Raw genomic sequence first — 13,221 nt, 5'->3', positions numbered from 1 at the left:
AAATTCGTGAGTCAGAATTACAGGTTTCATAACTGCCCGGCAGGCATGAAGAAGTTTGAAGAACTTGTGAGCGGGACGCCCAGCTGTAATAAAACAGAACGAATACGAGTCCATTCCGTTTTATTAGGAGCTCGCTTTAGAACGATTGGTTTCTGTTTGGCTGTTTTGTCACTTACTGAGGAAATAGCCGGATATGTGATTTCGAAGGAAAACATTGAACATTACGGGACCTTCTGAGTAAACGGATATCACGAAAACACAGTCGCGAACGAGCCTTGTATGCATAGTTGTGGGATGACTTTGGCGATGTACATTTTCTCAGCGAGGTTAAGGTGGTGCAAATTAGACAGAAATTCGCAATTGAACGCCATTTTTTACCAGCGATACTATTTAAAATAAAATCATAGGAGTGTTCTCAGTGCTGTCGAGCTCCCCACCTGCATATAGGCTACAAAAGCCGCAGACTAAGTCTAATACAGAAAATGCCGTGCAATCTAAAAGTCACTATCGTCTTATCTTTCTGTTCGTCCTTTCAGTGGAAGCAAGCGCAGTGAGGTTCACGAGTCCCAAAGCAATCTTGGTGTACCCATTCACCGCATGCGGTGCTTTCGTATAAGGCGTTGCCACAGCGTGATGCCGTTCCGAATGAAACATTGTCCTTACCTAGATAAAATTTTATCCCCACACATACAGCAAACCCAGATAGTACAAATGTATTTTGTACAAAAATCTCGGTAGAGCTTTATTACAACCACATTTCTACTCAAACCAATTTTACCTTTTAGGTATAACTGCAGAGTTGAAACTGTCGTTCTACCAGCTTGGGTAGGAAATTCTATTTTTTTTTTTTTTTCTAAGACCAAACGTGAGAGAGAGGAGAAGGGGAAGGGAAGGGAAAGTGGATTGGCCCGAAGTGGTAGAAGTACTGTCGTTCTACCAGCTTGGGTACGAAATTCTACCTTTTTTTCTTAGAGTGATACTGTGAAATTCACGCAGTGAAGCTTTCAACTGTTTATTGACACGAGTTTTCAACCAGTGGACTGCGTTTCATCAGGTGCAGTCCACTGCATGAAAGCTTGTGTCGTTAAACAGTTGAAAGCTTCACTCAGTGTAGTTAATTGTGCTTGTGTACCTTGAACGCTGACTGCCCCTTGGATTTACCTGTACAAAAATTGCTGGATCAACTAACAAATGGAGTGCAAACTTACTTTAACATATAGTAGACTCGTAAGCAGCCTCTGCACTCTATATTTTCGCTTCAATGCACGCATCTATCGCGGCATTTCGCAAGACAAATAAAGTGAACATGTAGCAGTAAAGTGTGAATGTCGTCATGCAGTGCGTTCCTGAGATAGATGGTGTAAGGAGTTCTCAGAGTGGAGGTTGAACTTGACCGACAGGGTTGGTACAGTACTAATCACAAACTAACCGGGCAGACAGTGATGGGAAGTACCAGGCACTCAAGTACTAGTTTAAGTACATTACTCAGTAGTACTTTACTTAAAGTACATTTCAATTTGTGTACTTTGCTGCACTGTACTTTAAGTACATTTCTTCGACGCTTTCCTTTCAAGTACTGAAGTATCAAATTGGCAATACAAACGCATAGCTTGGTCGCAAAATGATTTCTTTCGGTTCATATTAATGAGTTGGCTATAAAGTATCCATGTTTTCCAGCTCGCACTTGGCAAAAATGCCAGCTAAAAGCTTTCGTTTCTTTTTCTTTCTTTTTTTTTGGGGGGGGGGGGGGATCTTCCCGGAAACAGCACCATCTCATAGTTCACCAAGCGTTTTCTGAAAAGCGACAATCCTGCATGGAAACACTGGCCTACAGCAGGTGTTGTAACGCAATTGTTACGGTGAATCACCTCACCGCATCGTCATTCCTGTAGTTGTTGTTGAAACGTCCAGCGATATGATCTAAATTTGTAATCTACTTCATGAGTACTTTAAAGTACACTGTGAAGCACTTTGTACTTCACTTTAAGTGATCTTAGTATAGTACGTTGGTATACTGTACTTAAAGTACAACATGTTCTTGGTATTTGGTACTTTACTTTAAGTACAGTTTTGAGGTACTTTGCCCATCACTGCGGGCCGATGCTTCGCTTTACCTCGCTCATTCCATGAGAATCGTACCGTCATTATGTTTTCGGACTGACACTTTCTGTTGGCTTTCCCGTTGCCAACGTGTAACGGCGCTACTTATTTTGAGTGGTCCGTTGAAAGGACGCTCTTTTTTTTTTTTTTTTTAATGGGGGCACTTCACTGGCTGAGGCCGTCTGCTGCATCTCTCATCCTCCCCCTCATTCATCGCTGCTGTCAGAGCAACGCGGAAAGAGCTACAAGTGTCCGATAATCCGGATTGCGTTACTTTATATCTTTCTTTGTACAAGCTCCACTCAACCAAATACCTGTTCACACTCTGGTACTTACAGCACACATAAAAGAGAGAGAGAGTGCTTTTGTCATGTCCTTGGTGGTATGCAGCTGCAGAAATATTTCGTATGCGTCAGATTAACCAAAAAGTTAAGTAACCTTGCTGTTCGACCATGTCATAATCTCCAAAGGTTCTATGCCATTAAGAGAGAGAGAGAGAAAAAAAAAAGAAATGTGCATTTTGTGCATCATGCCGTGTAAGATCCGATGTTGCCCTCCTCGGTACTGCCGCTGAATATTCTGCGAATTCAGTATTGCTACTCTTGCGCATAGTATGACTGAAGCTGTCAATCTGTGCACGTACATATCTTGCGCTAACCTATGTTTTGATTTCAGAGGAAATAAGACACACGGGTCGTCTGTCGGATGATGCCAACAACAACAAATAAGTTAATGACAATGAATGGGGAAATTCGCCACTTGAGGTGCGGCCCACTACCCCAAGGCACAATGGGATGCCACCTAAAACAGAACAGTCGTATACCTGTACTCTCCCGCCGAAAAAAAAAAAAAAGTAGTTCTCTAGGTAGGATGCCGTGTTCAGTTTCCCATAAAGTTTATAACCTTAATGGGCACACGCAGTTTTTGGAAAGTCATTTCGGCTTTTAACATTAAGGGCATGAACTAAATGGCAGGATTCCAGTGCTTACGGATAGGTCCTTGGAAATCGTGAAGCCTTTTCCAGGCAGATTGATCAAACAAGTAGGTCTCTCGTGCTATTTTTACGCATTGGAGGAAATTAAAATAAAAAAGGGGGAGACTGCACAGCCTGGAGATATTTACTGCACACAAACATGCGCACATCAGCATACATTAATTTCTTTTCTTTTTTTTTTTTTCGCTGCTGTTAGTTGATGCTGACGAGAGGACGTCCACTCAGAGTTGACACGTGGATCGCGAAAATAAAGATTTATGAACTCCTCAGCTCTTCTATTACATGCGTTTCATGCACACGGTGTGCTGTCGTAGTGACAGTGAGGGACATAAAGTAGGCGTCAGCGACGTAATAGAGGTTTGTGGTGGTCGGTAAATATCGTCCACTCAAGAAACCAACATCTCCTTAATTTTCTTCGTCCATCATGCATTTGAGGAAAGTCGACAGAGAACCGAAGCTCAGAGGTTCATGAATTTGCATACAAGTGGTTTTGCGTTCTCGAGACACATTTATCTCCAAGGTAGATGGGTAGAAATCCAGCGAACCGGTAGAGGAGTACGAAGGGAGATGCCTCAGGACAGGAGCCGCCAGGGACATCTCCAAGGGACATTTTAACATCAAATGTATACATTTTCGTAATGGTTCTCAGACGCATCACATGTAAATTTAGGGTTCGGCACAATGAGTCGCGCACATAAAAAAAAAAAGAAAATAAAAAAAAAGGAAACATTAATAATGAAATCGGCAATCGTTTTTCTGAGTTTCAGTAAAAGTCTAAAACGCCTAATACCTTGGGTACTCCTCTGCTACTAACGAAACTTTGTCGAGAAATCAATGTCAGTAATGCATTGTGAATGTCCAGCGATCAATAAAAAATCAATAAGCCAACCGTGAATGGACCCCGCACACAGTTCTTACCCCCACGAAGCTCGTATAAAAACTCTGCAATCAATACACACGTCCCACAAGTCGCTGCATAATGTTACACCCAGATCCCCAGCCCCCGACACAGGACACCATCCCGACTTACCTTCTGATACACAAACGGCCGGGTGAGCGCCAACCAACGCTCCACCGCCATGACCACAGCCACGCATCCAGAACAGAGCCCAAAGTTCCTCAGCAGGACTCTCATGGCACAGATGCATTTCTGGAAACCATACCTGCGTGGCAGGTACAACTGAATGTACATCACCGTACAGGACCCCAACAATGCCAGCAGGTCATTCCATACGAGGCACCGCAACATAAGCGTGTGGCTCCTGTTCCTGTGTATCTCCCGTCGACTGATGAGGGCCAAGGAGCAGATGTTGCTGAAGATACCGAAGAGGTAGACACAAGTGATGATGGCTTGGCCGGGCGTGGATAGGTGTCGTCCACCACCGCTGACCTCCACCACGTGTGAGCCGTTCGGCCATGGAGTCATGAGTGAGCTTTTCGGAGCATCGTGGTGTGGAGGCGTGCAAGGCGAGCGACGCGCGGCCACTGACTGACGCTGCGCTGAAAGCGGGAGCGGCGCTTCGGTTGTGGTTTCGACGAGAACTTTCGTTTTCTTTTCATTCTAACGCCCGTTTCGCGATGGATGGATACGCAAGAATGAGTAGCGAGTTATTTTGCTCTTGTGAAGTTTTTGGGCGTGTGGATATGAAACGTACTTATGGGAGGGTGAGTGTGAGGCAGACTTGTACGTATTTGGAGTATTGTATTTAAAATACTGTATTTTAAATACAATTTGTAGTATTTTGGTACTCTACTCAATACTTTTTGTTTTGTATATTTGTACTCTATTTAAAATACATTTTATGGTATTTTCTACTCAATACTCTAATTACATATTTTGGATCTCCCTCTCAAACTTTCTGTGTCTTGTCTTTTAATTATCTTGCTTGTTCAGTGTAAATTCCCTGAGTCCCTCGGACTTGACCCGGACATTGGCCCTTATTGGAAGTCTCCATTTAGATATCTTGCCTCGTGTGTACTAATCCTTGGCGAGTGAGGGTTCTAATATGTGTGCCCTGACGTGGTGACGCCGAATTCTGACCTCGCCGAGCAGGCACCTGCTAGAAGTTTGCTTTGTTCTGGGTCACATATACTTAGTGGAGTTATGTGGTGTCTCTTTGTCATCTTTTTGGGATTTATGTTTAGATGACTCCTATCACACAGCGGTGGTTTGCGTGCGCGGGGTTTAGGTTAATTCATGTCACATAGCGGCGACTAGCCGCATTGACCAGTGACCGGTGACTTTTTGCGTTCAAGGATAAATAGTATCTGAATTGAATTTGAAATACTTTTTGAAGTATGTTGTACTCTACCTTAATTACTTTAATTTTCATGTATTTATACTCTATCTTAATTACATTCTAACGTTAGTATTTATTATCTTATCTTAAATACATTTTTGAGTATCTTGTACATGTCTGGTGTGAGGATATCATGTGGTAGAAGGGTTTGTGCTCCGTTTGAACGGCGGATTGGTTAGGAAAGCCAAGGGGCAACCTGAAGTGCTTTGCGGTTTGAATATGTGTACGCGAGTCGTGTTGTAGAGATTATACGTAGGGTATTGTATACTCCCGTACTGTATTTGTCTGTACTTCTCCTCTCGGGTTTAGTCAACACCACCTAGATAGAGAAAGCCTGCGCATTGCCTCCTCTCCCTCTTTCAATTAAAAGTCAGAATTCGTTTGCTACTGCGATTCACCGTTCAGCGAATTCAAGAACCCGTAAATGATTGCAGCTTACCTGGAACCTGCAGACCTAAATATTTGGGCAAAAAGTGCGGGACGCTTTCCAGACAATCAGTCTTGAGAAAGATTGAGACCGTTTTGCGCTTTATTTCCAAGTTTTCCCATTTAGTACGCGAGGACGTTCAATCATAACTCGCAGACGACGGTGATTCTTCTCCGTGGCCACGACCGCTGAAAGCACGTTCGTGATTGGCTACGGCCGTTGAAACCACGATACTGATTGGCTGACTCTTAATTGTTACGTCACGTTGACGAGCGCGCCGGCTTTGTGTATCGAGGTGGTGTTGGTCTAGTTCGCAGTCATACACCAGCTTGTCAGCACCATTTCGCTTTTGTCGTACTGTTCCACAGTACCGGCGTCTACTTTTCGCCTCCAGGTGGACAAGTGGGAAATTTGCGCCTCCCCCCCCCCCCCCCCTGTATTCTTGCTCCCCGAAAGTTGTCTTTCTTGTGCCCCTTTAGGCGGGCTCAGGGGGGGGGGGGGGGGGCAGTTGCCCCACCTGCCTCCCCGTAGACGCCGGTCCTGGGTAATGACTTTTCCGTGTACACTGCTAACTATTCTCCGGTAGTTTTTCGGAGATTCCAACCTAGTGCGGAAAACTCCTGCAGAAATGGTTGCAAAAATGTTCAGGCGCGGAACAAAAAAAGAAGAAGAAAAAAACGAACTGTGCAAAGTTGCTGTACAGAGCTCCGATTCGAATATATACGGTGGTGGTGGTGGTGCTTGCCGTAAATGTAGTGCACTAGTACAAACCAACACATTTACGCAAATTGGACAAAACATCTTCCTCTTTTTTTTTTTTTTTTGTAGTAGTAGTAGTATTCACAGTCATGACCCTAAACATACATTGAATACTGTGGCGTCCTTGCTTAACTTTCTTTTTCGTCCGAGTGCATTGTAATCATTTTGTGCGTGTCGAGTCATTCGATCCAGCTATCCAGCCAAACCTCGATCACCACTTCTCTCTCAAGCAATAACTATGGGCAGTCTCACACCTATTCCCACAAAAAAAAAAGAAAAAAAGAATATCTCTCGTCTTCCCTTCCCCGTTTCGTTTAGCGAGTCCAAGGGGGTTACGACATCATAAGAGAAAGTCCCTCCAACCGCTGCTGGAAAGCAGGTTTCGCCACAGTGGTCAACGTTACGAGGAAAAGCCAGCTTCAAGGTTGACATATTTCTCTTGCTCACGGATCAGAGGGAATATGATGTTTTTTTACGAACGGTGCAACTGAGATGACGAAAAGGTCTCTGAACGGTACAGCCACTCTCCGGCGTGAAAAGAATGCGATATTGTAGGCAACACCACCTAGAAACGAAACCTGATCGCCTAGACGACGTGACGAAGCCCTCCAATCACGACTGCGCCTCGGCGGCCGCCGCTATGTACACGAGAGGTCATGAGCAGACATGGGCAGACCCTGGGAGCCATAGAGAGCCCGTGCTTGAAATCTTGTGCGGATTGGATTGGATTGGATGTGAAGGAAAAATAACCCTCGACACATAATCGTCTGCGACAATTGACAGATTCCCACAATTTCCTCATGTACATTCCTGATTTACACGTAAGCTGTGTCAACCTATATGTGTGACGACATGCTGCACGTGCCGCAGGGTAGAGCTGCGGATAATTTCGACCACCTGTGGTTCTTTCGACGTGCGCCGGAAATCTCCGACACACGGTGCTGGAAGCAATATTGGTCTCCCCACATTGCTACCGTCCTCGGCCGGGATCGAACCGGTAGTCTTGAGATCAGCGCCGCCAACACGTTACTGTAGACTTTCGTTATCTTCAATCTCCCTTTGGGGACCACGTCCAGTGTCTCAGGCAGACTTGCGCGTAACGCGTTACTAGTAATTGCGTTACTTGTAATCAATTACCTTTTTGAGTAATTTTTCGGGTAATCAGTTACTTTACTGTCAAAGTAATTTTTCGAGTAATCAATTACTTTTCTGAGTAATCGATTACTCAGTAATTGATTACTTTTCCGGCAGAGATGAGCTTATCTTTCAGATGTTCTGCCCCAAGTCAAGCCCCTGGTGCCATCAGCCTTTGTTGGGCTGTTCTACTATAGCAAGCGGAGGTCATTGTAATAACGTTCTGGAATTTCAGAGTCTCTCTCCCTAATTTCTTCCTACACCAGTGTGATGGTACCTGAAGCTTTGGAGGTTTAGTGAGTCATGGGGAAGTTCCACGCAATGCCACAATCGGGTCAACGTCTTCCCGGGCGTACAGATCTCCTTGTCCAACGTGTTTTTGCTTGTCTTGTTATTGCAGCTGTTCCGCTGTTGAAGCTTTTTTTTTCTGAGGCACACAAAGGCGGTTATAATTTGCGTGAATGCAGAGTAACGACCGAAGTAACGCGTTACTTTTGTAACGTTCCTTCTCGAAGGAACCCAATAGTCCAAAAACTGTGTCCTCTTCTTTCTTCCCCGTGACCCCACCCTCTCGTCCTCCTCGTTGGCACCTTACAACTTTTCTACTCGTTACTCAATTACATTTGAAGTCGAGTAATTGGTAATGGTAATCAATTACTTTTTCCACAGAATTAACGGTAACGGTAATCAACTACTTTTTTCGAGCAACGGGCACAAGTCTGAGTGCCTGCGAGGAAGAAGAAGAAGAAGAAGGTGGCGTTAGCGTTCATACCAGTTACATATCATGTGAAACGAACGCCCATGACAGGAAGATTAACGTTTATTATTATGTAATACGGGTATGGCCATTCCTGTAAGCCAAGCTCAATCGTAAATTTCTGTTCCCGTTTGCGGAAAATCTCCGGGACACTTTAAATAAACTATTTGAATATTCGGTTAAAGTGCAGCTCCGCTGCTGTTCCGAAAGTATGAAGACGTTGTGATATTCAGAACCGTGGTCCCAACTTCATTCATAAACGCACATTGCTTTCCAAATTTCCATACTCCTTCGTGAGAAATTTTGAGAAAAACTACCGGGCGGCGGTTCCACTTGTGACGTCATACTTGGAACTGCGCGGATTGGATAGCCACACCTAGCCAGCTCTGCCTGGCAACCAGTTTGTGTTTACACTCCGTCATGGTCGCTGTATCGTGCTGAAACAGCTGTCACGAGCTATCGGGGACCACCGCACCGTTTTATTATGTTTCTTATAAGGAATACTTCGTCTTCGAGCACGTTCTCGTTCTCAATAGCTTTGGTGGTGCTTTCTGCACGCGCAGCAAGTCCGCGCATAGTGCGCTGCCAAAGCTATTGAGAATGCGTAAGTGTACGTCACACGTTAGGTGTTAGGTCTTGTTGGTAGCATGAAGCACAGTGCGGGCACAGAATGTCCGCTCACGACGGCCGTCGTTGCACAACGAGGCCATCCTGTAAGGCTTGTTAAAGAAGACCGGCAAAACTATCTTTGAGGCTATTAACGACAGCAATTATCACGGAACACACCCAAAACATTCACCTTCGCCCATAGATCTCCGCCATCGCATCGACGATTTGGCGTTAGCCAAGCCACGAGCGCGGCTAAGCCAGGACGAAGCCGGGATTGGTCAGGGTTTGCCGACCACGGGACCGCCGTGCCAGGAAAATTTAAAAAATTGTTTTCTTAAAAACTACAAACAAATGGGTGAAAATTTTTCACATGTATGCTCCCTGTGCGGAAACGAACGCACAGCCCAAGCATGGCTCCATTCTGTCGCAGTCGAAAATCGGCGGAGCTGAGCTTTAAATTGAAACGGTTTCTGCTTTCAACGAAGAATTGTGCTTCTTAAAGGCGGTTTGAGGTTCTTTCGAAGAAATAGCAGTGCTTCTGCTCCAAGGTATCATTGTACGACTGCTGTAGTACGATTGGTATGGTATCAGAACAGCTACGTCGAAAAGGGGAACAAAAAAAGAAGAAACACTGTCAAGGAGCCCGCGAACAGGGAATCACACACGTAACATGAAAAACGGTTAGGAGCAACTAAGATTTATTTGAACAAGAACTTTCGTGCAAGAGACTGCACTTCTTCAGGTTACAAAACTAAGTGCGACACAAGTATATATACAACCCAAGAGAACAGATACAATAAAACAGGTTTCCAGAACCTGAACTCATTGTATTACTGTCTGGTTGTTTTCTGTTTACTTGGTTCTGGAAACCTGTTTTATTGTATCTGTTCTCTTGGGTTGTATATATACTTGTGTCGCACTTAGTTTTGTAACCTAAAGAAGTGCAGTCTCTTGCACGAAAGTTCTTGTTCAAATAAATCTTAGTTGCTCCTAACCGTTTTTCATGTTACGTATCAGAACAGCCTGAAACCACTGCCGGAAAGCGGGTTTTACCACACTGACCATCTATATGAGGGGAAGCCAACTTCCAGTTCCGACAAATCATGATATCCCTTGCTCCCGGATCAGAAGGAACAAGATATGAGAGCAGATAAGGGACGTAGAATGTGTACAGTTACTAGAAAATATTTTTTTAACTATCATGGTGTCTGGGTAAAAAGGAAGAATGGGAATATACATTGACGGATTGATTGTCTCGTGTAAGATTGGTGCCCTTCGTCTGGCATTTGCACCGTACTGTGAACCCGTTAGTGGAGGGCAGCTTTTTCAGACGTTGCACATTCTGTACTAAAGGACGCGCTGCACTCGCTGTATACATTGTAACAGGGAAACACTATGCATTGTTTACCCCAGTATTATCGTGTTCTTCACACCATGGATGCTACGAAACTGCGGAATAGCGCTACGCGGAATACATACCTGGCTAAACTAAGTCTTATCTTTCCAGGAGTCCGCAACATGTCTCAAATTCAAAGTTGTCACATGAGAATACTTACAGTATGTCGTTGCCTGGGCAGACACCTACTGACATTAGCTCTTAAGAGCTTGTATTGGAGATGTACCAGATGGCTATATAATACCAAAACGACACAGCGACTTTGTGTGAGCCTCCAATGGTCAAATTTAAGCAACTGATCCTAAAATCTTCCAACTTGGAATCACCGCTTCGCTGGTGTAATATGATGTTTTCGCGAGCGATACGCAGAAGATTTGTTTTTCTTTTCCCTTTTTTGCTTCTTTTTTTCTCTTTTGGGAATAGCAAGTCGGCCTCTGCCTGTCTGACCTTTCCCCCTTTCTCTTTTCCTTCTTCTTCAATAAACATATCCCCCCCACCCAGATGCTGTCAGCGTAATTCACATGCAGGGTTCCGCCATAAATACGATCGGAGATGGCAAAACTATAGAATATGTCAAGTAAACATTGCTGGAAGATGAAAGGCTACGTGCCAGAACAAGACAGCAACAGCGACCCGCATGAAAAAAAGAAGAAGAAAAAAAAAACACGACGTCAGAGAAAAAGAAGACGGCTGTACTGTGAGAACCTTCAACTGAACCAGAAGGAACTTCACCACAGCGTATGCATGGGTCGCTATGCGCTGTCGTCGACCGTCTGGCACCTTGTACGTCTTGTACATCATCGGTGCTCGGACCCCTCGCAAAACTCCCCTCTTTCTATCTGGTATTCCTTGGTATTCTTCATCGGTCCTGGTGTTTCGCTTCAAGCAAGCCAGTGGACACACTCACACCCTTCGCGTAATAAACCTTTATTTACAAGTCAAGGCCTGTTCCGTCGTCCCTTCTCTGTCCGTGTCCAGCTCTTCGTGCTGAAACCATCCATGTACCTCAGTACCAACTTGCCGAAGTCGTCACGACCATGGCGAAGAACGCACGGATAAGTGAGCTTACCTGGCTTCTGCAGAGTTATAGTCTCTTACTAGTACTGTCCTGCTGCCTGCTCTTGAATACGATCGGTCACGACAGCCATAGACTGGATTTTCACATTTCCCAACTTCCTGCAAGCTTCCTCGTGCTTGCTGCTGCCCCTTCAATGTTAATAGAGCGAGACCGCGCTCCGCCAGGTCATGAATGTCCGCCGATGTCGGGTTGAGATATATTCCGGTAGCTTCCGTGCTTGCTGTTACTACTGTGTCACGGAAGCCATCTTTCTCTGGAAAATCTGTGCGCCTATGGCATTCAGACACCGTTTCAATGATGCTGAACTTTTTCCTTGTACGGTCTCGGAAGACCTCCAACGGGCGAAAAGGCTCGCTGGACTGCCAGTGTGCGCTACAGCTGCCCGGCTCGTCGTTCCACGACCTGCGCCACTTCTGAGAGCAGCGACCAAGACCTGCTCTATTTAGTAGGCCTTGGCAGCGACAGAAGGTGATGTTGATGGGCGGTGATGGTGGTGGATGAGAATGAGCTGTCGTCGTCTCCCGTATTGGTAGGATCGTCTTAGTGGGCTTTCAAGACCGTGGCTTTCCGGCGCGACCTTGTTCGCCCCTACTTCTTTATAAAGTTAATTATCATCATCATTCTACGCGTTTTCATAGGAGCTGTTGCTACCGTCTGCTACGGTAGTCGTATGTCCGCCTTCTGCGCGTTGAAAATTCAAATTTCTATCGTCCAATCATGATGTAGATCTCGTGGGCCGATGTATAGGGCTCCAATCATCGTGGGAGATCGTTTGAGGCGACCAATCCGACGCCTCTCCCCATTGTCGCGCTTCTGGAGAAGCCGAGGGAAAGCGTAATTTCCGTTTTTTCTTGTTCTTTTTTTCTTTTATCGATCATAAGTCATGAACGACGCAACCGACGTATCCCGTTCCTTTTGTGCTGGTGTCGAGGTAACGCCGTTTGTTTCATTCCTGGAGGATAAATTTTTCCAGTTTAGTGCCCCCTTAGCCTGCGACATGATTCAGAGGCGACCTTGTTTTCATGTACGGTACATATCGGTTATACCTGACAATTTGCATCTGTGTCTTTCCTGTTGGAAGAAAAAGAAGCAGGGTGAAGCGATCTTTTGCAAATTCCCTTTCGTGGTTCTCTGTCGCCTCCCGTCTTAGTATACAAAATGGTGATGCGCATACATGCACCCGCTTACATGAAAACGCCCTTTATGAGAGATTTACGCTTCATTGCATCGAACACGTTCATCAGGATGCGACGAGGAGAGGGTCAAGTACATTTTTTGCACGTTAGTCCCTGGCGCCGGTGCCATTCAACGCGGAGAAATATGGGAGTATGTCGTCCACAAAATCTTCAAATCTCGGCTCAATTCCTCTCTAAAAGCACTAGTATCGCTGGTACCGAAGCTGTGGAAAGCATTTCATTATCTTCACGGAAGACCTTTTTTTTTAAATACATTACACTGTTGTTATTATCACTAATGCCGAAGTCACTAGAATGTGAAACGTGCTCGTGTTCTTCTGGTACCATAAGAGCAAGGAAAAAAAAAAGAAGACAATTGCGCACTTTTCAATGTGTTGCTGGGATCATTACTGCGCTAACACATACAACAAACACTCAGCACACCATGTGATACCACATCATTATGTCCTACGAATCAGTCTTCTTATTTTT

At 45.0% G+C, this 13,221-nt stretch overlaps 2 protein-coding genes across 2 annotated transcripts in view; one reads left to right on the top strand and one right to left on the bottom strand.

The window, feature by feature from the left end:
- LOC135401188 (prostaglandin E2 receptor EP3 subtype-like) overlaps positions 1–4,598 on the bottom strand; it is a 33,291-nt gene extending 28,693 nt beyond the window's left edge. Inside the window, exon 1 of the mRNA XM_064633445.1 lies at positions 4,125–4,598. Coding sequence (XP_064489515.1) covers positions 4,125–4,520 — 396 coding nt within the window. The 5' untranslated portion in view covers positions 4,521–4,598. The remainder of the gene's footprint in view (positions 1–4,124) is intronic.
- LOC135401187 (uncharacterized) overlaps positions 1–13,221 on the top strand; it is a 36,050-nt gene that overhangs the window by 10,343 nt on the left and 12,486 nt on the right. The gene's annotated exons all lie outside the window — the stretch shown is intronic.

This window comes from Ornithodoros turicata, chromosome 7, assembly GCF_037126465.1.
Source record: "Ornithodoros turicata isolate Travis chromosome 7, ASM3712646v1, whole genome shotgun sequence".
Lineage (NCBI taxonomy): Eukaryota > Metazoa > Arthropoda > Arachnida > Ixodida > Argasidae > Ornithodoros > Ornithodoros turicata.
This window is presented reverse-complemented; position numbering and strand designations above follow the sequence as displayed.